The 25,199-nt window shown below is 43.8% G+C and overlaps 2 protein-coding genes across 2 annotated transcripts in view; one reads left to right on the top strand and one right to left on the bottom strand.

Annotated features, from left to right (window-relative positions):
• ITGAE (integrin subunit alpha E) overlaps window positions 1-25,199 on the bottom strand; it is a 36,993-nt gene that overhangs the window by 2,874 nt on the left and 8,920 nt on the right. Inside the window, 27 exon segments of the mRNA XM_075440526.1 lie at window positions 1,403-3,962; window positions 4,405-4,515; window positions 5,108-5,203; window positions 5,625-5,726; window positions 5,809-5,883; window positions 9,229-9,336; window positions 9,424-9,490; window positions 9,942-10,019; window positions 10,945-11,021; window positions 11,338-11,439; window positions 11,733-11,868; window positions 12,556-12,623; window positions 14,024-14,152; window positions 14,718-14,866; window positions 14,982-15,115; window positions 15,895-16,025; window positions 16,439-16,660; window positions 17,610-17,750; window positions 18,303-18,433; window positions 19,454-19,589; window positions 20,356-20,423; window positions 20,507-20,657; window positions 21,719-21,872; window positions 22,307-22,458; window positions 23,496-23,617; window positions 23,882-23,995; window positions 24,611-24,746. Coding sequence (XP_075296641.1) covers window positions 3,906-3,962; window positions 4,405-4,515; window positions 5,108-5,203; window positions 5,625-5,726; window positions 5,809-5,883; window positions 9,229-9,336; window positions 9,424-9,490; window positions 9,942-10,019; window positions 10,945-11,021; window positions 11,338-11,439; window positions 11,733-11,868; window positions 12,556-12,623; window positions 14,024-14,152; window positions 14,718-14,866; window positions 14,982-15,115; window positions 15,895-16,025; window positions 16,439-16,660; window positions 17,610-17,750; window positions 18,303-18,433; window positions 19,454-19,589; window positions 20,356-20,423; window positions 20,507-20,657; window positions 21,719-21,872; window positions 22,307-22,458; window positions 23,496-23,617; window positions 23,882-23,995; window positions 24,611-24,746 — 3,147 coding nt within the window. The 3' untranslated portion in view covers window positions 1,403-3,905.
• Window positions 5,995-8,918, top strand: HASPIN (histone H3 associated protein kinase). The gene has a single exon (XM_075440527.1). The coding sequence runs from the start codon at window positions 6,031-6,033 to the stop codon at window positions 8,572-8,574; it is 2,544 nt and encodes an 847-aa protein (XP_075296642.1). The 5' UTR covers window positions 5,995-6,030; the 3' UTR covers window positions 8,575-8,918.

Below are 25,199 nucleotides of genomic sequence, written 5' to 3'. Positions count from 1 at the left end.
GAACCTGTCATCTTCTGAGCATGCTGAGGGAATTATAACCCAAGGCTTGCAAAACTTCCTGGCATACCAGAAAGATACAAGCAGCTGGTATCACCCCTGATTAAAATAGCATCTCAAAGTGCATCCTGTCCTCCCCTTCAAGGATACAATTAAAAAGCTATCTCAGATACATCAGCTCTTGTCAGTCACCACCCACCTCCGCACCTCCTACTCCTTGGTCAGACCACAAAAATAGCCAAAATCTGTCAGGCCAAGCTCACCTAACAGAAGCTGATATCCCAAGGTGGAGTGATGGAGCCAAGCCAGGACTCGGAGCTAAGACAGCAGATGGGGATGGGTGGTCGGCACCAGTAGAGAACAAGCATCTACTCTTGCCCTCCTGGGCCACCAGCAGCACTGAGAGGCATCTCCCGCAACAGAGCAAGACAAAGGCAGAACAACAAATCACGTCAGCCTAACGAGCAGCGTTGGGAGAACAGACCTGAACAGCAAAGAGTTGAGGACCTGACCCCTACTGGTCTGTATTTCTGACTCAAGAGCAGAGAGACCCTCCCTCCCCTGAGAAGCTGTGAGTCTGCCTACAGGTTGCTGTCTTTGCTTGAGGCATAAAGATCACGAACGACCCTTACAGCTCAGAGGCCTCTAGGACATCTGCAGCAGCTTCTCTGCCCACGACACCTGGACCCCAAACAGGCTGCTAAGGTGTGAGCCTGGCTGGGGTCAGGTGTTTAATGACTCTCAATGAGTCATTTGCAAATACCCTGTCGTTCAGGGAGATGACATAACTGTGCCACTGCCAGAGCACACTGAAGTCAAGGCCACAAATGTTGACAGGGCTTCTGCACAGGGGATTTTATTCAAAATGCAGATTGCAAATAAATTTAGAAGCAGACGCAGCAAGGCTTCCATGGAAACAGCACAAAAACCCAGCTGTGGTTTGGATGACTGTGAGTCCTGGCAGTCTTGACTAATCCCTTAAGTGCCATCCAATTACTGCAAATGTGTTTGGCATCTCTTACAGCAATTGCAAAGAATTAAATGGTTGGATGGCACTCATCGGAAATTACAAGTCACAGAACCCTGTAATGCATTTAAGAAAAAAAAAAATCTTAAAAGGAAAATAGCATCCCGCACTGCAAGAGCTGACCTCCTTGAGAGCCATAAGGGACAACAAAAGGCATCCAAGTAATGAGGGGTACTTAATTCAGAGAAGAAACTAGAAAAAAAGCAGAGAAAGAGGCAGAATAACAAGACTGGCTGAAGGAGATGAGCTTATTTAGCCTTGAGAAGAGACAACTCTCCTTGCAACTCCTTGTTCTTAGCACAGCTTCTACAATTAACACTCCTTCCCTTACAAGAGTAATCAGAAAACTACTGACAGCTTTTCTATGCCCAGACTTACCAAGTATGATCTGAGTGTAGAGATCTCCAAGGGCTTCAGAACAGGTAGGACTTCAGTGTGAAGTGGAGCAGGTCTGGGAGGGAGGATGGGCAGCAAGACCACAACTGCTGGTGTACTGCAGTCCTTTCACTGACAGCTGTCCACACCATGTGTCACTCAGTGCAAGACCTGTCTAGAGTGCTGAAAAAAAGCAGACAACACACTTCCCTCCCCCAGGAAAAGCCAGCATGCCCTGAAACTCAAAAATAAATAAGTGAATAAAAGAGGAACCTTTGAAAAGTCTTCCTTACAATGCCACCACCTCAGTCACTACTGTGCACAGCTGCCCCAAAGGAGCAGTTCTCTCGCCTGAAGCTCTCCAAAGGGATTCTCTCTCCCAGCCCAGCACATTCCACTTTCCATACACTTAATTCCTCATAAAGGTCCTTCCACACAGGGATGTGCAAAGAACAATTTTGTAATGGCTCTGCCAAAATCCGGCCTGGGTGATGGAGAGTAGCCCCGGAGACTTGCTATGCTACCTGGGAAAGGGTACAGCAAAACGCTCAAACCACCTCCAGTCAGCAAGTGCAATACACAGTCAGGCTTCTCTTCCAAGAATTTATTGTTAAAGAAGATACAACTAAAAACACTACAAAAAAAAAAAAGAGGATTTACACAAAGGGAAGCGACAATAAAGCCACTCAGACCAGGCAAAGAGCATTTCTTTCCAAATAGTACAAAAAACCTGACAGAGGTGGTTCTTTGGTTCAGACATGAATTTCCTTTCAGAGCTCTCACCTAGGAAGCCTCATTTCCTCAATCCCTGGCACCTGTAAGCAGATTTGGAGTGACTCCATCCCTGTATGCAGCTCCAAGGAACTCTACAACCAGCCAGGGGGGAGAGAGAAAAAAATTCAAGCCAGAATGGCTGGAGCTGCTGATGGAGCTGGATGACAACGCAAAATCTCTGTGCCTCTCTTGTGCTGCTGAATGCCATACAAGGGCCCGATATTCTTCAGACAGTATCTTGCTGTGGTAGCTCTCACTTTTGCCCTAAGTAGGTAGGCCAGTGTGCTTCACACTTTCCACTTCTGGCTGTTTGGCAGCCAAATTTAGAGCTAGGACATACCCAGGCTTGTACAGCCTGCAGGACACCCATCCCACCATGAAGGCCATCACTGTAATGGCCTTAAAGAGATGTAGTAATAGCAGTACCTGAGTACCAGACAGGAATTTTACAAGGAAACCTCAATGAAGGTCACCCTTTGCTTGTTAATTCTAGTTTTCCATCAGGCAATATTGGTTAAGCCAAAGGAGACAGGAACTGTTTTGCCTTCTGAAGGGCTGAATGAAAATCTATGTTTAATCTACTGCTGTGTGTAAACACACATCAGATTTGTGGGGTTTATGGTTAGCCAAACACTACAGAAATAGAACAACTACACAGTTAGGGACAGAGAAAGCCAAAGAGAGGAACAGTACCAACCATCTCTACTCGTCCTTCTTTACAGTGAACACTTGCGGGGTCCTGAGATCATTTCATTGCTCAAGAAAGAAGACACCTAGTACTAGCCCAAGCCAGCTGCAGGGTTCGGCTAGGCGCCTTCTCTTCCCAAAGCCTATAAATCCCAATTACTGATAATCCGCAGCTGATAAACTGAGATTGCCCACGATTCAGCCTACTTTCCGTCACACACCCAGCAGGGTGAAAGGCAACGCTGCTGTGCTTGACACTGCAGCTCGCTGCTTGGCTCTGCCCTCGATTCAGGCAGTGGCTTTGGAAGAGGTGTGGTGAGCTGTGCTAGCTTGGGGGAATATTTCCTGATGTAGGAGGAGTCTTGGCAACAAGGTCTATGGCACAAATTTTTGTTTGTGATCAAACCAGGATATGAAAGCAACTGAAAACCGGAAACAAGATTGCGAGGTACAAAAAAACAATTGCCACATGCACATGCTTCTGATTCCAAGAACCAGAGACATCAAAGGACATATTTTACTGTATTAAAATGCACAAACTTGTATATATATACACATATATATTTATATGCAAAATGCTTGTCTTCCCATCTTCATCAGCAATAGCAGGATGGGAAGCTTCCCCTAATCCACTTCTATTTCAATCTACTCTGAAGCTACTCAGTACTAAAATCAACTTAAAAACCACTCAGCCTCACAGCAACTAAAACTGCAATCCAATACACAAACCTAACAGGTTCCAGGATTAATTTTTCTTAGCATAGCTACATTAAAGCAAAATTTCTCATGAAGAGTCTAGTTTATCAATACCAGGCAGTCTCTCTATGGTGAATATTCAGTTCAAATTAAACAAGCAGGCAATCAGGTTGCTCAAAAGAGCTAGGCTCCTACGCTCAAAACAGCAATTTGGGGGAGTCCCAAGCTCTGCGGTGCTATAGCTCTACCAGGGAATATGAATCGTTTTGCATCTTAGCCAGGCTTCGACTCTGATTTCCAAAAAGCCAGTGAAAGAACACAGAGATTTCTGCTTTGGCCAGCTTAGTCTTCAGGAGGTATCTTGTTGCTTCATCATAGTTTTATAGTTTCTTTTGAAAAAGCCACACTGGGGAAAAAATAAAAGAACTTATTAAGTCTTTGTGAATACATTAATTTTTGCTTTTTCTTAACATAATTTCAAATGCAAAGTTTTTCCTTCTCAGGATTGCAATAACTGAATGCATGAACGCAGGATGCAACCCATGTATGACTTCCGGCAGAGCTGTAAGCCTGAAGGCCTACGTTGTTCAAAACTTTTCAGAACATCTATAAGCATTTCACAACGTTCAAATGTTCTGCAAAGCACTTTAAAGCAGGACTGGAGAGGTTATGCTGCAATGCTCAGAAAACCTCAAAACCTAAGACTGAGGTTTTACAACAGTAAGTACCCAATGTTCTTCAGTGCACATTTGAAAATATCGCTTTCTTACTTACAGAAATCACAAAAAAAATTAAAATGTCTAACAAGACCATTTCTGTTTTGTTGTGTGTGCATTAATAATACCCACTTTCCAGAGGAGCAGAGTAATGAACACCAGCAGAAGAAGTCCACCAACACAGCCTCCTATGATAACAGGCAAGAGGTCAAACACTTCGTCTTTCAGGAAGACAAGAGTAATCTGGAATAGAATCAAGGCCAGTGATTTTTTTCTTGGTTAGCTTTTAACCAGGAAAGCTATATGATTTGAGCTAGCATTGAACCTTTAAACTATGCTAGATGCACCACCAAGCTACCTATGCAGGTATTTTGCAATACAATATGAAATAATTTTTTTTTATTGCAAGCCTGGCTGAGGGAGTTAAATTTACTGAGTCTTCCTTAGGTGTTTACAGTGATTACAACAGTCACCAGGGACAATCTTTCAGATTAAAGAGCATCTCTTCCCTAGCAAAAGAGAAGGAAATTCATCTGAAATCCCGGACAGGACAGGAGGTTTCTGAGTTAGCCACCATTGTCAGGTACACAGCATTCAACACAGAACCCTAAAAACTTTTCTGATATGCACTAGTAGATATACTCCCTCTGCTTTTATTCTATAGTCAAAACCCGATTTCACTAAATTCAATGGCAGAACAGACATTTGCTTCGAGAAGTCCAGGATTTAGCTCTAGGAACTTGATCGGTTCTTTAGATTCAGCAAAACCACCTGGATTTCTCCCTTGCTGCTGGCCCAAGAGCAGGGCCGAGCTGCCTACGTGATGCTCTGCTACCTCAGTGCTGTGATGCTCTTCTTTCAGCCCCACGTACAGTTCTCTGTCAAAGGTGATTTTTCCAGGGACCAGCAGTTCAGTTCTGCTTTTTAAGAACTACGGAAAAAGAAATACAAAGAACAAAGTATCAGCTGCTTTTCAGTCTTTTCAGGAAGAAAACGGGTTGCAACAGCAAACCCTTGCTCAGAGCGTAAGAACCGCCCTGTGCGGTGCTGGCATCGAGCCGTGCCTTGAGTCCACAGCCGGTGTGTAGCTATGGCTGGGAGAAACAGCCTGGAGCGCTGCGGCGTGCGGTACCCCACAGGTCACCTCACGGGGGGCAGTTCCGGAGGGGAGCAGGAGAGCAGCACCTCTCCTACGCGCTGAGCACCTCGGGGAGATACTACTGCGAGTAGAGCATCCCCTTGCTCTGCCAAGCAGCGTCAGGCGTGGGAGAGCGGGATTCCCGCTGCGAGGGGGGGAAACCTCGGCAGGGGACGGGGTTAGCGAACAGCGGAGCGCGGTGTTTTGCGGGTACCTGGTGCGGGTTGCTCAAAGACAGCTCTGCCGTCACGGTGATGCTGTCTCGGTCGGTGCGGACAGAGCAGTGCACGCGCTGATACCGCACGTCCGCAACGCCCTGAAACGCAAAGGAGCGGCTCGGTGCGCCGGTACCGCGGGTTCGATTCCCACCGCGGCAGCCGGCTCCCAGCACCGCTCACCTTGGGTCCTGCGCCGCCGGAGTACCCCCGCAGCCCCAGCACCGCCTCACCGCCGACCCCGCACTCCGTCGCCGCCTGAAATTCAACGTTTCCAGCGCATTTTTTTAAAGAGCCAAAACCCGCGCCGCGCTCTCGCCCCGCCCCGCTCTCGCGAGACCGCGTTTGAAACGGAGGCGGGCGGGCGCCGCGGCTCCCCTCAGCAGGGCCCGGCCCGGCCCCGCTATGCCGCTCCAGCCGCGCCTGCTCCGCACTTACTCGCGGCGCGGGCACCTCCGCCCGCTGCCGCCGCCCAGCCGATGGATTTCGTCGCCTCAGGACCGCAAGCGGTTCTTCAGCTCGACCTCGGCCGGTTCCAGCGCCGCCTCGGCCGGTTCCAGCGCCCTCTCCAGCCCCTCGGATGACCCTGACTTCTCGCCGCCGGCCAACCGCCACCGGCAGCCGCTGGGTAAGCGCCCCACCCGCGGCCGCCGCCTGCGGACCCGCCGCGGCGGCGCGGAGAAGGAGAACCGGCCGCCGGGCCCCGCCGCCCCCGCCTCCTCCTCGCCCTCCCCGGCCCCGACCCCGCGCGGCGCCGCCCGTCGCCGCCGCCAGGGGCCGCCCTGCGGGGCGCGGCGCCCCCTGCTGTGCAGCACCCCGCAGTGGCCGCCTCCGCGCCGCGCCCGCCGCCGGGTGGGCCGCGCGGCCGAGCTCAGCTCCCTGCTCCTGCTCAGCACCAGCGTGGAGGGCGGCTCGGGGCTGGGCGGCAGCCTGGAGCTCTGCTCCCCGCCGCGCAGGCAGCCCGCCGCCTCCCCCGGCAGCTCGCTGCAGGCATCCGAGCAGCTCCCGCCGTTTGCCGGGGCTGGCAGCGCCCGGGACGAGGCAGCCGAGTGGTCCTGGCCCGGGAGCCGGGAGCCGGGCCCGGTGTTGCAGAAGTCTGGCAGGGTTCTGAGGGCGTCGGTGCGGGGAAGCTGCCGCCCACAAGCTCCCTCGTCGCCACCGAAAGGCACGACGACTCCTCAGGCAGCTCCCGTTGGCGGTGAGCACCCTGCACCGTATGACGGTGCCACGTCTGATGAGCCGTGTGATGATCTCAGCAGAGAGTTGACGAAAGGAAGCTTGCCTTATCAGAGAGGCAAAGCCAGCAAGTACCAGCTTACACCGGTGGTGGTCTTGGACCCTCAAGAAGTGCCAGTGTGGCTGATGAGCGTGAAACGCAACAAAAAGGCCGATACCCAACCTGCCTGCCAGCAGCCAGTATCTCCGTTGAGTTTTCAAGGAATCTTGGAGAATAAACACAAAAGTACGAAGGTTGTTTCTGGGGAGGGAAGTGCCTGTCGGAAAGCTTGCATCAGCGGCTTCAGTGCCAGCCGGTGGGGGAGGCAAACAAGGCTCCGTCCAAAAAGGCACAAGAACAAGAGACAGCAGCAGCCCAATAACTCCTTTTTCAGACCACAGCTGAGGCAAAAAGGAATGAAGAAGGATGTTCTGGAGGTGTCTGTAGATGTAAGAGACAATGACTATTCACTCCTCAACAGCTCCCTTTCCTGGGGCAGAGTCCGAGCATCTTTGTCCTTCCATAAGAGGAAGAAAGTTACCACGGGAGACAGCTCCTGCATCCTTTGTACCCCTTCTGCGAAATCCCAGCTTTCGGAGTACCAAGCAACCCCATCTGCTGGTACGGCTCAGTGCTGCACTTGGTCTGCTTCCTCCATGGTCCTGCTGGCGCCCAGGAATTCCTGCTCTGTCCTGGAGCTAATGCTTACAGATGCAGAGAAGGTGTTTGGGGAATGCCACCAGGAGGGCCCTATCGCTTTTGAGGAATGCATTCCTTTAGACAAGATGAAAGAGTGCAAGAAAATTGGAGAAGGGGTGTTTGGAGAGGTCTTCCAGATTGACAGTGAGAGAGGACCTGTGGCCTTAAAAATAATTCCCATTGAGGGGACTGAAAGAGTAAATGGTGAAGCTCAAAAGAGCTTTGGGGAGATTCTGCCCGAGATAATAATTTCCAAAGAACTCAGTCTTCTGTCTGAAGAGTCTGTGAATAGGACTGTTGGGTTCATCAGCTTGTACTCTGTGCACTGTGTTCAGGGGGCCTATCCTAAGTATCTCCTGCAAGCCTGGGACGAATACCATGAAGTAACAGGATCAGAAAACGATCGGCCTGACCTTTTTGGGGACGAGCAGCTCTTCATGGTTCTGGAGTTTGAATTTGGAGGCAGTGACTTGGAGCATATGAGAAACAGGTTCAGTTCAGTGGCGTCAGCAAAAAGCATTTTGCACCAGGTCACTGCTTCCCTGGCTGTGGCAGAACAGGAACTGCACTTCGAGCACAGGGACCTGCACTGGGGGAACGTGCTGGTAAAGAAAACGGATGTAAAGGAGCTTAATTACGTGTTGAACGGGGCAACGCACACAATCCCCACAGCAGGGATTCACGTCAACATCATCGATTATACCTTGTCACGGCTGGAGAAGGACGGGTTAACTGTGTTTTGTGACCTTTCCACTGATGAGGAACTGTTTCAAGGCACAGGGGACTACCAGTTTGACATCTACAGACAAATGAAAGCGGAGAACTCCAACAGCTGGACTGACTACCATCCACACAGCAACGTCCTCTGGCTGCACTACTTGTCAGATAAACTTTTGAAAGACATGGGCTACAAGACAAAGGAATCAACTTCTGCCATGAGGAAAATAAAGAAGCAGCTGAGTAAGTTCCACAAAGAAGTACTGAGCTTTGGGTCTGCCCAGGAAGTTTTGCAGAGCAGCAGCCTCTTCCAGTGAGCAAGGGAGCGGAATGTTTCCAAGAACTAAGTCCCTCATACTCCCTTTCTCCTTTGCTGTTTTTAATGTATGATTTAAATGTTGGCACAATGAAGAAGTGTTATGATCGGTGACTGATGTGTGTAATATGCTGTCAAAAAAAAGTCTAAAAAAACTGGAAAAAGTCTTCTCCTTTAAGATGTTTCCATATGTACTTTTTTTGAGGGGTGATTGGAGGGGGAGAGACCAGAGTTGACATTGGGACGGACACACACAAACTTCTTTGGCCTCAATTAATGTTTTGAATTCCACAGAGGTTTTCTTACCTTTTTAGTCTTAGATTATTAAAAGTTATTTCCTTACTATATTGTCTTTCTTACAAATTCTTTTTTCAAAGAAAAAAAAAATTCTGGACAGTGAGGACAGAAGTAAACATTGTTAGCCCAGATGGGGGCGGGAGGGGAGGGAAGCCCACCTTTTGACTTAATTTTAAAAATAAACTTTTGTTCAGTTTGGCAAAATTTGTACCTGGAATGCTGCTATAAAATGTAAATACGTGAAGTTTCTGTAGTGTAGGTTTTAAAAACACTCTAATCTGCAATAACATGATTTTTCTTTTCCTTTGTGAGGATCAGTAGAGAGGTATTGGATGAGGAAAAAAATAAGAAAAGGTACCTGTATTCCAGATGCATTTTTGATCGTTATTATGTTGTGACCTTGTATACTGACAGGAACCCAAATCTGTAACTTGATAGTAGCATTAAAGGGATTTTCTCCATTTATCTACAGAAGAGAATGCACAAGACAATAAGTGTTCTTTAATCATGATTGCAGATGGATCAGATGACCTAAATTTGAAGCTATACTTACATTAAATTTGAATTCTTTGTTTTCAAGAAGTCCTTCGCTAACATTCACATACATTAAAGAAACTGGTCTAAAGAGAACGATAAATCAAACTAAGTGAAAAGTGAATTAGATTATTGTTAAAAATCAGCACATCCAATGACACAGATGCATTAAGTAATTAAGAGGTAGCATCATCAAATTTGTTAGAACTGGAATGCTGTCCATGCAGTCTGTCTATATAAGTGCGTGTATAAGCAGTCTGCCAATTGGATGCATCTTTGAACCTATCTTGAAGTCCGCTTTTTACAAGCTAAGCAGTTGGAGACTTTAGTTACCCCCTGCCTACAATATGATTTTATTGTTCTGTCTTCCAGACTCTGCTTTTGCTGTCTAGTACCACAGAAAGTGACTTGACAATCTGCAGTCCTTGGAATTATTAAGATGGAAATTGGACTGGAATCTTACCAGGCATCCTCTCAATCTTTTTTCCTCTAATTGACTAAAGTAATGCAATACAACTGAATACTCTTAAAACTTACTTGGAAAGGATGGCAGTGAATGCATATCTGACATCAAGGATGTGTTCTTCAGCCAGAATGGTGCTATTTTCATTCATGCTTTTGAAAAAAAAAGGATGGATGAAACAACATTATTATCGGCCTGCCTTGGTCCTTTATTTCTATGGTCTGAGAACTGCTAATATTGGCTGTACAGGAGGGATGGAAACAGAGTGGCAGTAATTAATGACAGGAGGGGTGCCAGCCCGTTTGGTGACATGGTACAGCAGTGTTGGAGTAGCCCTTTATTCGTACAGATTCTGAAAGCTGCCATTGTGTCAAAATGTTTCCCTGCAAACTAACGCTAATCTGTGAACACGTAGTATTGCTTTCATTAATCAAGATTTAAAGCTTCTACCCCTCACAAAACTGGATTTTAAATTCAAGTAGAAACCTTTGTCTTCAACTGTGCTAAGAGATGAGTCTGTGCTCAGAGATGAGTTTGCATTTCCTTTTTAAAGATGCTCTCTGTTTAAAAAACACTGTGTACTACTCAGTCCCCATACATTTTAACAGGAGGAAGGTGACAAGAAAGGAATCTGAATGGTAACTTCCCCCCATTAGAAAGCACCTAATCAAGAAAAATACCCTGAACATAGGTTCTCATCCCAATCATTTGGAGTGAAAGCTTTACCTGGAACAGAGCTCAACTATGTATTTTACTCATCTGTTCTCTCTGCTAAAGAATGATGCCAGAACCCTGTTTTCCATTCCAGAAAACACAAGGTTTTAAAGATGTACTACACTTAAATTAGGACCTTAAAGGGTGCTCCATCTTTTACTGAAATAATGATGTATGAGCAAAGCTAAAATTATCACAAGGGAAGGAAAGATTTTTCACACAGGTCCAAATGCTTAGAAAGGGTGAAAAGAACAAGTACAGTTTTGTGTAACCAGTGACCGATAAATAGTGTGGACACCCAGGAATTCTGATATTTCCTTTCTAGTTCACAGTGTATTTTGTGGTGAAAATAGCAATACTCACTTGGTGATATTAATGGTGATTGCAGACTTATTTTGGAATATGCTTTCACCTAATTGCCAAATCACTGAAAATTTTGCCTATTTTGAGGGAAAAGAAAGACATAACAAAATATTGATTACTGTGTAAATACTCCTTAACTCACTAGGATACTGTTAAAACATGATGGCTAATGTATTTTCTGCTCATCATTCCTTTCTGGAGAAATTAGACATTAACTCAAGTGCAAGAATATGAAAATAATCTCTTGCCTTTAGAAAATACACACAGGCCTTAAGCTGAATTAGTGAGAAGAGCGGCTCTGGCCTCATTGCACAGATAAAGGATGCAAGAGCAGCTACTCAAAGTATCCTTTAGAGGTAGGGGGAAAAAGTGAAAATAACAATCTCTACTTACAGTTGTCTTCTTGAATACTGGATGCCCAATTCTGCAGTTACAGGCTAAGACCAGAGAAGTTAATGGTATTGGCTCGCCACAGTGAATAGCAGGAGAGGATGGCTGCCAACAGAACAGGAATGCTCTTTAATGTTGAATAAAAACAGACTGGGAAATTCAACTCAGTCTGTGTCTGCTCCCACAAAATGAATTAGGTACAAATAGACCCATAAAAGCTTATGAGTCTTAAATCAGATAAATCCAGTATTCGGGCTCTGGTCCTAATAACTGAAATGCTCCTTCCCTTCCCTGGACCTTACTTCAAGATTTATTTAGGTAGTAAATGAATAGCAGTCAGCGCTGCGTTTTCTTTCAGCAGTCTGCTGCTTAGCTGAAGAGTTGTTCTAGGATCTTACCTCAACAGTCACCTTCTTAAAATGTAGGTTTTTGGGATAGTTCAAGACCATGGTTGTCATGTACGAGTCATCTCCACTGTTTGTTAGTGAAACATTCATGGTCACTTTTTTAGTGTGGCCCACCACTAATTCCTTTCTGGAAGCAGACAGAAAAATGAGATGGGCAACATGTAATTTCTAAGGGTTGTTATTTAATAAGAGGCCTGAAGCATTCTGGTTCTGGTAATTACTCTCTCCAAATGCTTTTACACACAGGATAATGCCCAATTAATTATTCAATATTTTTCAGGGTGTGTAGGAAAACACTTCCTTCTTAATGTTGAAGGCAGTCATCTCCAAACTTTATGTAACATTTTATCATTTCTGTTATACGTCAAGAGAGATTTTAAACATTGTTTTGCTTGATTAACTTTTCAGTGAATCTCCAGGGTAAGTTTTTACAATGAAGTGATGCCTACTGTTTTGTCTAAGGCTACGTAAACTGCGCAACCCTTTGGCTGTAGGGCTATGCTGTGCATCAGCCTAAGACGAAATCACATGTTCACGATTAAATGCCAGAATTGTGATTTTAGGATGACTATAGTTCTTTAAACCTTGGTCTTTTCTCTGAGATTACCTAGAACAACCCAGCAACACCCATAGAGGCACACAGTTACAGCACTGCGTGAGTGTGGTGTTACGGGAAGGATGGATCAGATAGTAATGTAAACAAAGGGTCAGCAAATCTTGTCTGAGAATTTGAAGGAAATGTCTTATGCACAAAGATGACATTTTTTACGAATGCTGAATGTGAAATCTGGATAATACAACTACTGTGACTCACTGAATCTGACTTGTCAAAGTTAAACGAGCAGTACAGATGGTCTTGTTGCAGTCCTTCTTGTAAGGCAACTGAAAGCAAACACAGATCAAGTCAAATTTTAACAGTCTTAACTTTTCTAAAGTAGCAGATTCAGAATATCTTTACATATACACATATATTCTCTGAAAACAAAAACAATTCCCGTGACCTCAGTTAAGGAGAAGTTGGAAATAGAAGATCCTCTAGTGGTAAGTCAGTCCTAAATTGATGATGTTTTGTAATTCAGCTCCCAGGAGAAGGTCTGTTAGCAATAACATGAAAAGTTTTCAGCTGGGGACAAGGTCTTGTTAAAGAAATGCCAGTTGTTTACTCCTGGATTGCCACAGACAGTAATCTTAATTCCTTTTCCAGAGATGATATGTTTTTCTTGAATAAGTATGTTCATATGCTGTGCCTGCTTATAGGCATACTGTTTTGTAGAGATGAGGTTTCTTCCATTAGCAATAGTTTTATTTACCAATAAAAATCAACTGTCTGTGGCTGATTTTTCTGGAGAAGTTCAATGATAATTAATGATTAGATATTGGGTGCATAAGTACCAAGCAATGCTGACCAACACTCAAGAATCTCATTAATTATTCTTAGGAAATAAATGTACTATCAACATCATCATCATCCCTAAGAGTACTGTGACTATAGTAATTAGTGTTCATTATTGCTCAGTGCTAAATGTCCTAACTTCTCTGTCCTATGCTTTATGGACACTAATTAAATATTGAATTGTGGTAAAGACTCCTATTAAGGAGCAAAAAGCTGCCTCTTTATAGAGCTTTGTGGAATTTTCTCAGAAGCTGTGATGTGGATTTCAGACTAACTGTGAAAAAGAGCTAGGAATCCTGCTACTAAACTGCAAGAGAGGAGACTGGATATCAGACTTAACCTTTAACTTTATTAGACGTTTGCAGCCTCCCAAAAATCAATTTGAAACAAGCAACTAAAATAAACTATAAATATATATACATAATTTTCATTATTATAAAAATTACTTCATGAGAAAATTGTGTAATTGTAACTACAAAATACATAATTCAAATTATAAGTCTTAATATAAGTTCCAATGTAGTGCCCAGTATCTGAAAAATACTTCACAAAACACACAAACCATCTGCCTTCTTCACAGGGAGCATCTAATTTCATTTTACACAGAGGCACAGGAGAAATGTCATGGACAAAGTAAAGCAATTTTTTAGCAGATCTGAGGTTGGACCTGAGAGATGAGATTCTTTTCACAAGTATCTCTTTGGGGGAAACCTGGCCCTAAACTCCACTCGGAAGGCAGTACTGATAACCAGAAAGGGAGCAGAGGGCACAAGACAACATGCAAAGGCTAAGAAAACCCCAACTTATATACATTTTTCATAGTAAAAGCTTTGCATCCTGGAAAGAGAGAAAGCTCTTTGCTTTGTCTCTTATCGTTTTATTTTGTTACCTGAAAATGTATTTCTGATGGCTGGTATCTATCCAGCACAGGAACAGCAAACTCCGTGTTATCATTTTCCTTATAAAGCTCGTGTTTAACTCTCAGAAAAATGCTGGAAAAACAGTCAAAGTCACACGGCTACAAGAAAGGAAAAACAAGAAGTTGAGAAAGTATCTGAGCATTAAAATGCAGAAGTCTTCACACACGTCATCTCTGGTCCAGCTTCTGTCACCTGGCAGATTTAGGAACCTTCTGACTCAGACGTTTTCTTTGAGCCACTGTGTTTAATAGCCATCAGTGGACCATAAGCTTGTCGAATGTTTCTTTTAGATCATTTTATACATCTGACTGCCATGACATCCACTAGATAACGTGTTTGGTGATGCAGTTATGCATTATGAAGGACAGTTTCCTTCCATTTGCTTTAATCTTGTAAAGCTTCATGCCTCCCCTACAATTCTAGGATTAGAAATACTTCACGTACACACAAAAGGACGAGAGTTTGATTTATAGCAATACAAACCAAAATGGCACGTGACACATCTCCTGCCTCAGCTGTAAAACGTGCTCAGCAAGTCTAACACTGAGAACCCCCCACTGTAGTATTTTTGCACTTCAAGAAAGACTCATAATCATGCAGATTCTGGTAAAAAATCCTGTCCTCTTAACCCTTCTTGCTGTAGTAAGTCTGACCATCACCTACCAGTGTGTAAAGCTGCAGCTCACAGCACATGCCCTCACTGACCAGCAGCTTTCCACTTGCTGTAGTGTTCTGATCTTCAAACTGTACTCTCTTCTTTGCCATTTTCACATCTACGTCCACCGTGTAGAGAATGTATAACTGTGAAAACACTGCAAGATTTTCAAAATCCTTTGTTAGATGTACCAGAGGTTGTTCTCAGTGCCAAGTTTCCCAGGACAGTGTAGGACTATAGATTTCAATCTGACCACAATTCCCATTTATTACCTTGTTGAGACACTGGTAAAGCTGAGATTGTATCGAAACATAGTTTTGCTGTGACAATGCTGTTATTTTGGAAAATTAGGATTCTCTCAGGGTTGAATCTCATGCTGGCGAGAAAGTGGACAACTGGTCTTGAGCTAGTCAGTGAAGAACAGATAAAGAACAGAATCCAATATAAAAGTTTTGAACCAAAACATTACAGGAAAAATGTTTTAAGAAAGCCTGGCAGCAAGAATAAGAACTGCTCAGTTTTTCCATGATATTTCACCTGGTCCAAGCTGGCCTATTTACAGAAGTTCCAGTTTCTGCTGGGAACATTCAGAACATACAAAATCCCAAGAGTCTGAATGAACAGACAGCCAAAATACATCAATGTGGCTAGAGTTTCAGAATTAAACACAGTGTTTATATTTCCATTAGATAAACACATTATCTAGCTGTTCAAATTCTCTCTTTATCTACAATTTTTTTTTCAAATACAGAATGCAAGAACAAAATCAAACGTCTGCCATGTCTTAGCCTTTGTGAACTCCACGGGTCACTCAGCTACCAGATGCCTGATTGAACATGAAGTATGGTCTCTGTCAAGAAATTATTTTTTTGCCTAAATGACCTACATTATCAGTGCTGAATCGCAGACATCAAGGTCTTAGACCTAGATCTGTTGATCAGTTCATGGTCACTCTCTCATACGTGTTCAAAGCTTTAGACTTGTTCAAAGCTTTAGGGAAAAGCCCTTGCAACTTGAACTAAAGGCTTTACATTTCATATAATTTCTAGCACTGGGAAATATTTTTTAATGTCCCTCTGATGCTGAATTAAAAATAGAATCATTACACAGTGCTTGCAACACAGATTCTATTTTTGTCTTTGAAGCATTTCCCCAGCACACTAAAAAATTACAGTGATTACCTACCGGAGCACAATCACGTTCTCCAGTGATCCCACTGTAATATCTTGGAGACCATCATTAGTGAAATCAAAGCCACCATCAATGGATTGACCGAAATACTGCAGTCCTGAAGAAATTTCAGAGGCCTTTACTCTCTAAAAGAGGAGGGAACATCAACAAATGTAAGCCAGGATATCTCTCTTGCCGTTTGGAAAATACACTTCTTTTCACCAGGCTGCTGTAAAGATGATTTTGTAACACTCATGAGATGCAAAATACTGGCTCTTAACTTCCTATAATGGACGGGCCGGCTTGCAAAAGGCTATGCTGTTCTATAGGCAGCACCCAAATCCAGCTCCCTGACCTAAGCAGGCAGGTGAATAATTACAATCAAGGAGCAGCTCTGCTGCAGAAACCTGTGTAGTCAGATAAACCACCTGACATCGGCAAATTTCTCACCCATCAATGCAAATAAAATGTGGAAGTCCTTCCTCCTAGCATCTTCTACAAAAACACAAGCTCTCCCCTCTCGTGGGGTAGTGGAGGTAATTCCCAAGAAGACACGTACTTGAGAAAAAGAGCTCTTGATCTTGTCTTTATCACCATTGAAGATGTAAATGCTGCCAAACGAGGAACTGATGGAAAGCTGATCTTCAAGGGGGGCTCCAACTGCAATATCCTCATATCCATCCCCATTGACGTCTCCAATGCTAGCCACAGTAAACCCAAACCTCGCAACAGGAGAGGTCACCTGCGCGTTTAAGTGTCCTTCCAAGGTGAATGAACCATTCTGAATAACATCCAAGAAGGAAATCGATTTATAGCAAATATAGCATGAGTAGCTCTCACAAAAAACAAACAAACAAAATCTTACTGCACACCTATAATGCTTAAACATGAACAATGAAGCCCTAAACAATATAAGAAGTTCAAGATACAGTTGACTCTCGGAACAAAAGCTTGATCCTTCTGCATCGAGAGCATGCAAATTCTCGCACAGACAGTGTGTCTCTGGACAGCCCCATGCAAGCGGACACACTGCAGCACTGGCCTTTCTTAAATCCCTCGCAGATCGAGCTGATCCCCGGCTTGTTTCACAGCAGAAAGCAGCCCACCTTCTCCGCCCGACTACAGAAATAAGCCACAAGAGGGTGCACGCTATTTGAATTCAAACAGATGCCCAGGCTGTTGTTTTTCGCTTCCAACCATCCTGTGCGTGCCCTGAGCAACTTTTAGCAGCGTACGGAAGAGGGTTTTCTCCTGGTCTGCTGTTGAATTTCACTTGTCATTCAAAATGACGCAATTAACTTATAACTTATATTCTGTATATTGTGTAACGGATCCTGTAGCTGGGCCTACAAAACATTTTGTTTTCTGCAGGTCCTGGGAAGCAAAGTTTTCGCAGCTACCCATGCACACGTTTACTGCAAGCACTGCAAAGAACACTGCTTGCAGAGCAAGCTCTGCACCAACAAGTTGCCTATGTAGATGAAGAAGACATGATTTTATCACATTGTGGTAAGAATATACCTTAGCTACAGAACGGTTTTATTTCTTTAGTTATTTCTCTTTTATATTCTAACGACTAAGAGAGGACCTCTGGCTTCATCCTGCAGTCCTCTACCATACAGGGAGAGCACATTCAGTGAGAGCACAAAGGAGGAATGTTTTATTTGTCACTACTTAGGCATGGTTGGAAAATCCCCAACACGGAGTGTTTACGCTACCAGTGTTTTTACCTCTGTCTCCAGGCGATATACGTAAACTCTTCCTTCTTCCCCCTGAATGTGATAAAACGGAGCTCCAACAAGGAGAAGATCTGTCACCCCATCATGGTTCACATCAAGTGGGCAGAGCTCAGATCCAAAATAAGATCCAACCTGTGCTCCAGAAAAAGACAAGCAGCTCTTTCACTGGAATTCTCTATATATAGCTGTGTAGAATTGGTGTCCTTTGCAGCAGTAAGGCAATTTTTAGAACAAAGCATCACATATCTACTTATATGTGGATCATTTCCTATTATTTATTTTATTACAGCCATCCTTGGGGACAGATCCTGTAACCAGTTTAGCAGTAACAAAATCATTACTCAACAGTTTGACAGAGGAAAAAGAATACCACAGTTGACAAAATCTTACCCCATGAACCATGAGAACAGAACATAAATATAGTACACTTCGTTTACCTACATTTTTTCCCAGTCTTTGTCCAAATTTCATGATTTTTTCTGATGTTCCCAAAGCATTATGGAGTGAACAGACTGCGTAATCCACATCTAGCTAAATCAGATGCTTGTGTAAGAGTGTAAGTGTGTTTGGAGGAGAAAACGCAGCTGCTGTTTGAGTGAAGGAGAGGCGTGCAGCCCACCTGACACACACCACCACCCCCCCCCCCCCCCGATCTGACTGGCCCAGGTGAGCGAGGCACTGTACCTGTTCTCCTTGCAGGGTTTGTTTTAAGCGGCCGTCCTGAAACACCAACACCTTCCCTCTCATGCTGTGCCGTGGAGCTCCAGCCATGTACAAGGGTCCATATTCTGTGCGTACCACTGCCACACTGTACCCTGGTGCATTCGCATAAGAAGCAAAAATAGCATACATTATCACTGCCATACTCTATGCCTGAAGGAAAAAGCCCTCAAAGTTTGGTCTGAGACATAGACCTACGTATTCGATGAGATCCAAGAGTTCCCACCATGTCTAGTTGTTGTGGCCCATGGTTTTGATTACAGAACATATCATAAAAATATTGATTAGGAAATAGCAGGTAACTGTTCTGAGAGAAAAGCCAGCAAAGCTGAGGTTTTCATCTCTTAGCAGCCTGTAGAGTAATTGAATAAATTACTGCTCTGAAAAAATATGCTTGAACTCTTTATGACTTTTCTCAGCATTTGCCATACTTCCTGAGTGATTATCCAACATACACACTTTTTTTTTTTTAATTATTATATCTGCAAGCTGGAAGGTTTATGACCCTTCAGAGAAGTGAAGGAAAAACTATACTCTATAGAAAGCAAAAAGAGATCTGTTATGGAGCTTCTGTAAGAGGGAGGTAATGGGAGAAGGATTATGCTAGCACAAGCAGTCCACAGCACCTCACATTACCTGGTAAGACTTTGTAGCCAAGGCTAGAGTCGGCAGATACAGGGCTCATGAGGCTACAAAGCACTGGGGTGAACAAGCAAGGCTTTATTTGTCAGCAAGCCAAGAACAATAATGATTCACAAGCTATTTCTTCTCTAGACACTCACAAAAAGGGAAATATTTTCTTTATCAGCTCTCAAAAATGCCCTTCATTGCAAGTATTCTTACACAGTGAAACCAAATTGTATGTGTTAATAATACCACAAGGCATCATAACTCATCAGAGAAAACAAGTCGTATATTCCCCCAAAAAAGGAGACAGAGAGTGTTTTCATGAGAATCTCTTTCCTTGCTAGAGAAAATATTAAAAATCCAGTAAGACGCTGCAGGGGGTGGCCTTCTTCAGGTAAATCCTGTCAGTGTCATCATGCTGCACTAAACACAAACTAAGCAAAACTGCTGTCAGGCTGTCATTTGAGAGAGAAGGGTAAACTGATTACCTAGGTAGCTGTATTTTGCTTTTTCAGCTGCTTCTTTAGATTCATTCAGAAAAACAGCCGTCTTGGTTGCCAGATCATACAGCAGAATTCCACCAGACCAGTCAAAGGCCCCCACCGCACCAAACATTAAGACTTGCTGCAGAAGTAACATACTGCAAATTAGAAGAGATGAACACGGCACAATTGCCTCTAGCACTCTGCAGAGCAGTTTAGTAAGGAGCAATGTTTTCTGGCTTATGAGTCCTGCTACTCTTTCCTGGACCCCATAGCTTGGGCAGTTCTACCAGCTCCTGCCAGATATTGAGGACAGACAAGGTGACTGCTCAGCATCAGAGAACAGCTGCCCATCTCCCCACTCACTACATGAGGCACTTCGCAAAACTGGATCAGTGTTGTCCTTGCAGCCAAGGCTGCCGAATGTTCATTAGCTTCCTCAGCATCCACTATTTCCCACTCCCGACAAGGACAGAGATCATTCTTGTCTGGATGGACCAAGGTTTTAAGCCAGAGGATTCTGAAAGAGCAGAATTATTTTATCTGCAACATGATGGAACCCCTGACTTGTGCATTAGAAACGCGGATGCCAGCAAAATCAAAGCTGTCAACTGGAGACAGCTCTTTTGCCCAGTGGAATAAAAAGGATCCAGTAGTAGAACAGGAGTCACACGAGATAAATACCATCTTAAAATAAAATTCACTACTGTCTGACTATATAGAAGTGGTATTTTTGCTTATCTGACACATTCAAAGCAAGCAGTGGCTTGCAAAGGAGATTTGACTAGATGGGCCTCACACTTGGGTACCACCATCTTTTCTTGTGGGACACCTCCTGAATCCTTACAAGTATTGAAGCAGCAGCACAGCATACAACCGTTTAGCAGGGTTAAATGCAGAACATTTACCTTATCCAGGATCTGCACACTGAAACCAGCTTGTGCAAGCTCATATTCCAGAGCATCACCCTGTGTACCTGAGGATGCAACAGAAACAGGGTAAGCCACTTTCTCCTTATCTCTCAAAAGGTACTAAAGAAATAGAAAGGTTGCTGTTTACCTTCTATACCAATAATACTTTGCTGCAGGGTTGAAAGCAGCCCATCTAATGCTGAATAATTGGTCACCTGAAATACATTAGTGTCATCTGGACCAGAAGCAATTAGCCGCAATTCATTTAGGGCCTTTGGTTTTTTGAAGGCATCTCCCACCTGCAGAAGGGACGCAAATCAATCAAAAGAAGCAGCCTTTAGAGTCTCCTTACCCCACCTACTTCATTCAACAGTTTGTGGTAAAAACCTCAGCTTCAGCCACTATGTGTAAACTCAGAAATAGCAATTGGTTTGGCAGTCAATTAATTGGACAGGCTCAGTGTCTCCTGGAGCCAAACCTTCACAAAACCTCTTCACGTAACTGGCTGGCGCCGTGTTCTGTGTATATACCGTTGTTGCACCCAAGAATTAATTTTGGAAATCAACAAGTTACAAGACATCATAAAATTGAATGTTTTCCTGTTCTGAAAGAATAAAAAGAGATAGCAGAAAGATTATCTGAGGACATATATAGCATGTCTGAAACCAAAATTCAGACTTCAGGACAAAGCCTTGTTGAAAAACACACAAAGAGGCTAACTTGCTAGCCAAGTTAAGAATATATCAGAAGTTTTGTTCTGAAAAACTTAAAATTTTAAGCATGCACTTCATCTAGAAGGTAGCTTTAAATTCTTGGCCTCGTCCTCAGTCAGGAGGACTGCGATCGCTAGCAAGCACTGACCAATGATTCCTCGGTTCTGCTATTTTGTCCTTGGGTGGGTAGGTCAGAAAACCTTTTCATTTATATTTATCACGTTGAAATTTTCCAGAATAGCCTGGATAAGGAAACATAAATCACACTTTGTGGAGCTAGACTTGACTAAGGTTAAGTACTTTGCTAGATTCAGTATTCTAGAAAGATTTTTCTAAACCTTGTACAAGGAAGAACGAGACGGTCTGATCTACTGAAAGCACTACTCTGTTCTGAAAAGTCTGAGAGTAAGTGGATACAGGGCACTGAATGTGGTCGGTGGCAGAAGGAACAAACTAGGGCATGTAATAGATGCTACACAGATTATAGTACCAGTTCATAACATAACTTTCTCTTTCACCTCCTTATTTTATACATGTCTCTTCCCTTATTTACTGGAACCACGCATGGATCAGTTTCTCCTTTTCTCTGTCCCCAGTGCTGCCAAGAAATGGAAGGAAGATACAATCCAAGTACATTCCCAACTTACCCCAATGGCATAACGCTCAATTCCTGCCATTTTGGGTGAATTTATCACTGTTGTCAAGTTCATTTCATCCAGGAGTATTTCCCCATCTGTGAGCACAATCATGACCTTGGCTGCATCCTTGCGGGACCCGTGACTTTCAGTGAAGACAGAATCCCTGGTAAAACATTAAAACAAAGAACTTGGATGAAAGCTGAAGCTTCCCTCCATGGGATAGAGGGAAGAGTCTTGAGTTTAAGCTTCCCTCTTTGGGATAGAAGGAAGAGACTTGTTGAACTATGCGCTTGCAGCTAACAGTCACAGCAAAGAGGCAAGACAGTTTCTTTCATATTCACACATATTAAAAATACCAAGTGCTGCCTGCCTTTATATTGCTTCCTGAGCACCCCCACACCAAGAATTAGGCACTGACAGCTAGCTTTTATAACGCTCTGAACCATGCCACCGGTAGTGCAGCCTGCCATTCAACCATTGCCAGATAAATGACTGCTTTCATGACCTGAATGTCCATAGAAGTCCCTCTTCCTTACTCCTGAAACGCCCCAGAAATTCATCTCCTTAATGTCTTGTGCTCTTTTCTTTGTTACTTACAGCACATGCTGCATGGCAGATGCTGTTTTTGTCACGTTGCAAACCTGCACGATATCAAGTACTTTCTGGAGGGTGGCACGAGGATCCCAGTTTTCTCGCAGGTCGAACTCAGTTCTGATTTCAAATCCGTACTGTACCACTGCAAAATTGCACTGGAAGGAAAGAATAGATAAGCACTTGGCTTGTGACAACTGTGGATTCAGAGAAAAAGGGTTCTCTGCAACAATTAGCTCAAAAATCCAAACAGAAACATTAGCCAGACTACGCAGAAAGGAAAATTTTTTCAGGAGAAAGTGGCTTTTAAATATGTCTAGTGCAGACACAAGAGATCGTTGTAAGTATATTATAGCTGAGGAAAATGAAACCACTACCAGTACCAAAAGAAAAATTGTTTTGGGAAACAGTGATTTGTTTTTAAGTCCTTGCATTTTCCTGCTGTGTTTGGCTCACGTGCAGGTTTCACACGGTAATATCTGTGACATTACTGAATTGTTCCTTCATTGCTCCCTGCTTCCCATTATCTTTACTTAGAATACTCCCGTTCCATGATGATCTGATTATCAAAGACAGTCTGGATAATGGGACCATTTCTGCATTTTGTATTTGCACTACACATAACATAACGTTTCTTCCTTCTGCTATGCAAAGAACAAGTTGAAATATGCTGATGCTTGGAGCATTTGAGAGTTAGAAGCTTTCCTAAAGCTGGTGTGTGGATCACACTTCTCAGCCTCAGCGGAGAAAGCAGTAGAGTTCCTTCACGCAGAATACGTGACTGGAGACTGGTAAGATGCATGGCTGAAGAGCCAGTCTGACTGGCACTTCTGTGATTGCAGGTACCAATTACAATACAGGAATAGGGTCAGGAAACCAGAAGAAAGTCATGACTGTCACCTTACAAGAAAGCAGACATGGTGCTCCCTGGGCTCCAAGCATGGCAGCGTAGCAGAGCTAGGGATTTCTGAGCATACAAATCCAACTTTTTATATCTACAGTGTTCTTGGGATCAAGACTGGGAACGTACTGCTAAGACGTAAGCAAAATTATGTCGAGAATACATGCAAGTTGTGGAAATGCTTTTCCATCCTAATGGAAACAAACCTGCATAGTCCCAAATTCTGGTGAAGAGGCAGCTTAAATAAAGCACAGCACATTCTTTAGCCTGCTAAAGAAAGAGAGTAGAGAGTACCTCAAAGCACTTCTCATACAGTGTTTTCATCATCTTGTGGATGAATGCTTTTGCTCTTTCAAAATCCTCTGGCTCAATGCTCCCCGATCCATCCAGAATAAAAGCAATCTCTCTCCCAGAAGCTGCCCAGGATATGAAAAGTAAAGGAATGAGGAGAAGGCAATCAGCAGTCTTTGTCAGGACCAAGTTCTTTATCCAGTGTTATCGATCAATGCACAAGTAATCTCACTCAAACAAGCAACTGAACTGCACCAAGACTGCTCAGCTGTCATTTCAGCGTAAGCTACAGCTCAGGTCTGACAGCTCACGGTACAGCAATCCCCCAGACTTTGTCAGTCCATGACAGTCCATGGCACAATTCTGCCAAAAAAAACTTCACCACGTACCCAAGTCATTTTCCTCCTCCTCCTCTTTGTCCTCCTCCACCCAGGAAGGGAGCTTGCTGTCACCGCTGTCATCAGCGTTTCTGTGCTCTGGTGCTTCAGTTGGAATATTTGCAGCTGCAACAGGAAACAAGTTTGAGCACAGATGACAGGGCAGTAGGAGAGAAAGCAAAAGGTGAACAAAAACCTTGCGTTATTGCCTACGCAGTCTTCCTGCGCCTTGCTGCCTGACAGCTGAACTCTTCCTCGTTCCTGCAGTCAATATTGCTTTCAGGCACAAGACTACAGGTGCTATGGAAATATTTGTGAGTTTTGAAGGCTGTGGGAATCAGGACTCCATCTTAAAAATAGAGCTACAGTTGAACAGAAACAAACTGCTCTGAGCACACCCAGAAGCATATCACAACAGAAACACTGAACATGTGGTGATTGTGCGTATTGTAAAGGCCCAGTTGCAGCCCATCTGTCTTGTTGTACTGATGTTACGGCTGCAGGTCACAGATACAGAATATGATCTCTTGTCCTCCCAGTGGGTTGGCTGAGGAGGAGTCCTAACTAATGTAACAGGAATCACTTTTATTTGTTTTGATGTTGCTGTGCAAGTGACTAGAAGAACAGGCTAAGATCTGGAGATGTATCTACATTCCTTGAACAATGAAACTACCCACCATCACAGATCCACTCTATAAGTTACAGAGAAGACATATGTGCCAGGTGTCAGATTTCTTCTACCTGCATCACTCAGAGTCTCTCTCTCCAACTCTGAAAGGAAACTGTCAAAATCTTCATATGTGGACAGCACAAACCAGTCACTTCCAACTTTCTGCAACTCTTCTGGGACCCACTGGTTGCTAATGAACTCTCCAATCTAGACAGAAAAGCCATCAGGTGAAGAGATTGAAGATGTTTCATACACAGACAAAAAAAACCAACAAATTCCCAAACTGCCAGTAAAAACTTGAAAGCCCTGAAAAGGGATAGAGTTTTCTGAAATCCTGGTAAAGCAACCCTGATCCTAGATTCCACAGAAATCCCTTATTTGCAAAAAAACCCAACAAACTAATAAAACCTCTAGAGTCACAAGACATACACAACTTAAGCATCTTTGTTTGTAGGATGTATTCCTTAACCTCATCCAAAATCAGCTCTCTGGGATCAAGAAGATGGAGGCCTGAGTCAATGCAGGGAGTCAGGGCATCTCAGATTGGACATCCTGCATGTCTAATGCATGACTACTTTTTCTTCCACCCACTGCTAAAGCATAAGAGCAGACACATGGGATGGACAGAAATATCACTCCTTGAGGTATGTGTTCTGATGC

This window comes from Opisthocomus hoazin, chromosome 20, assembly GCF_030867145.1.
Source record: "Opisthocomus hoazin isolate bOpiHoa1 chromosome 20, bOpiHoa1.hap1, whole genome shotgun sequence".
Classification (NCBI taxonomy): domain Eukaryota; kingdom Metazoa; phylum Chordata; class Aves; order Opisthocomiformes; family Opisthocomidae; genus Opisthocomus; species Opisthocomus hoazin.
This window is presented reverse-complemented; position numbering and strand designations above follow the sequence as displayed.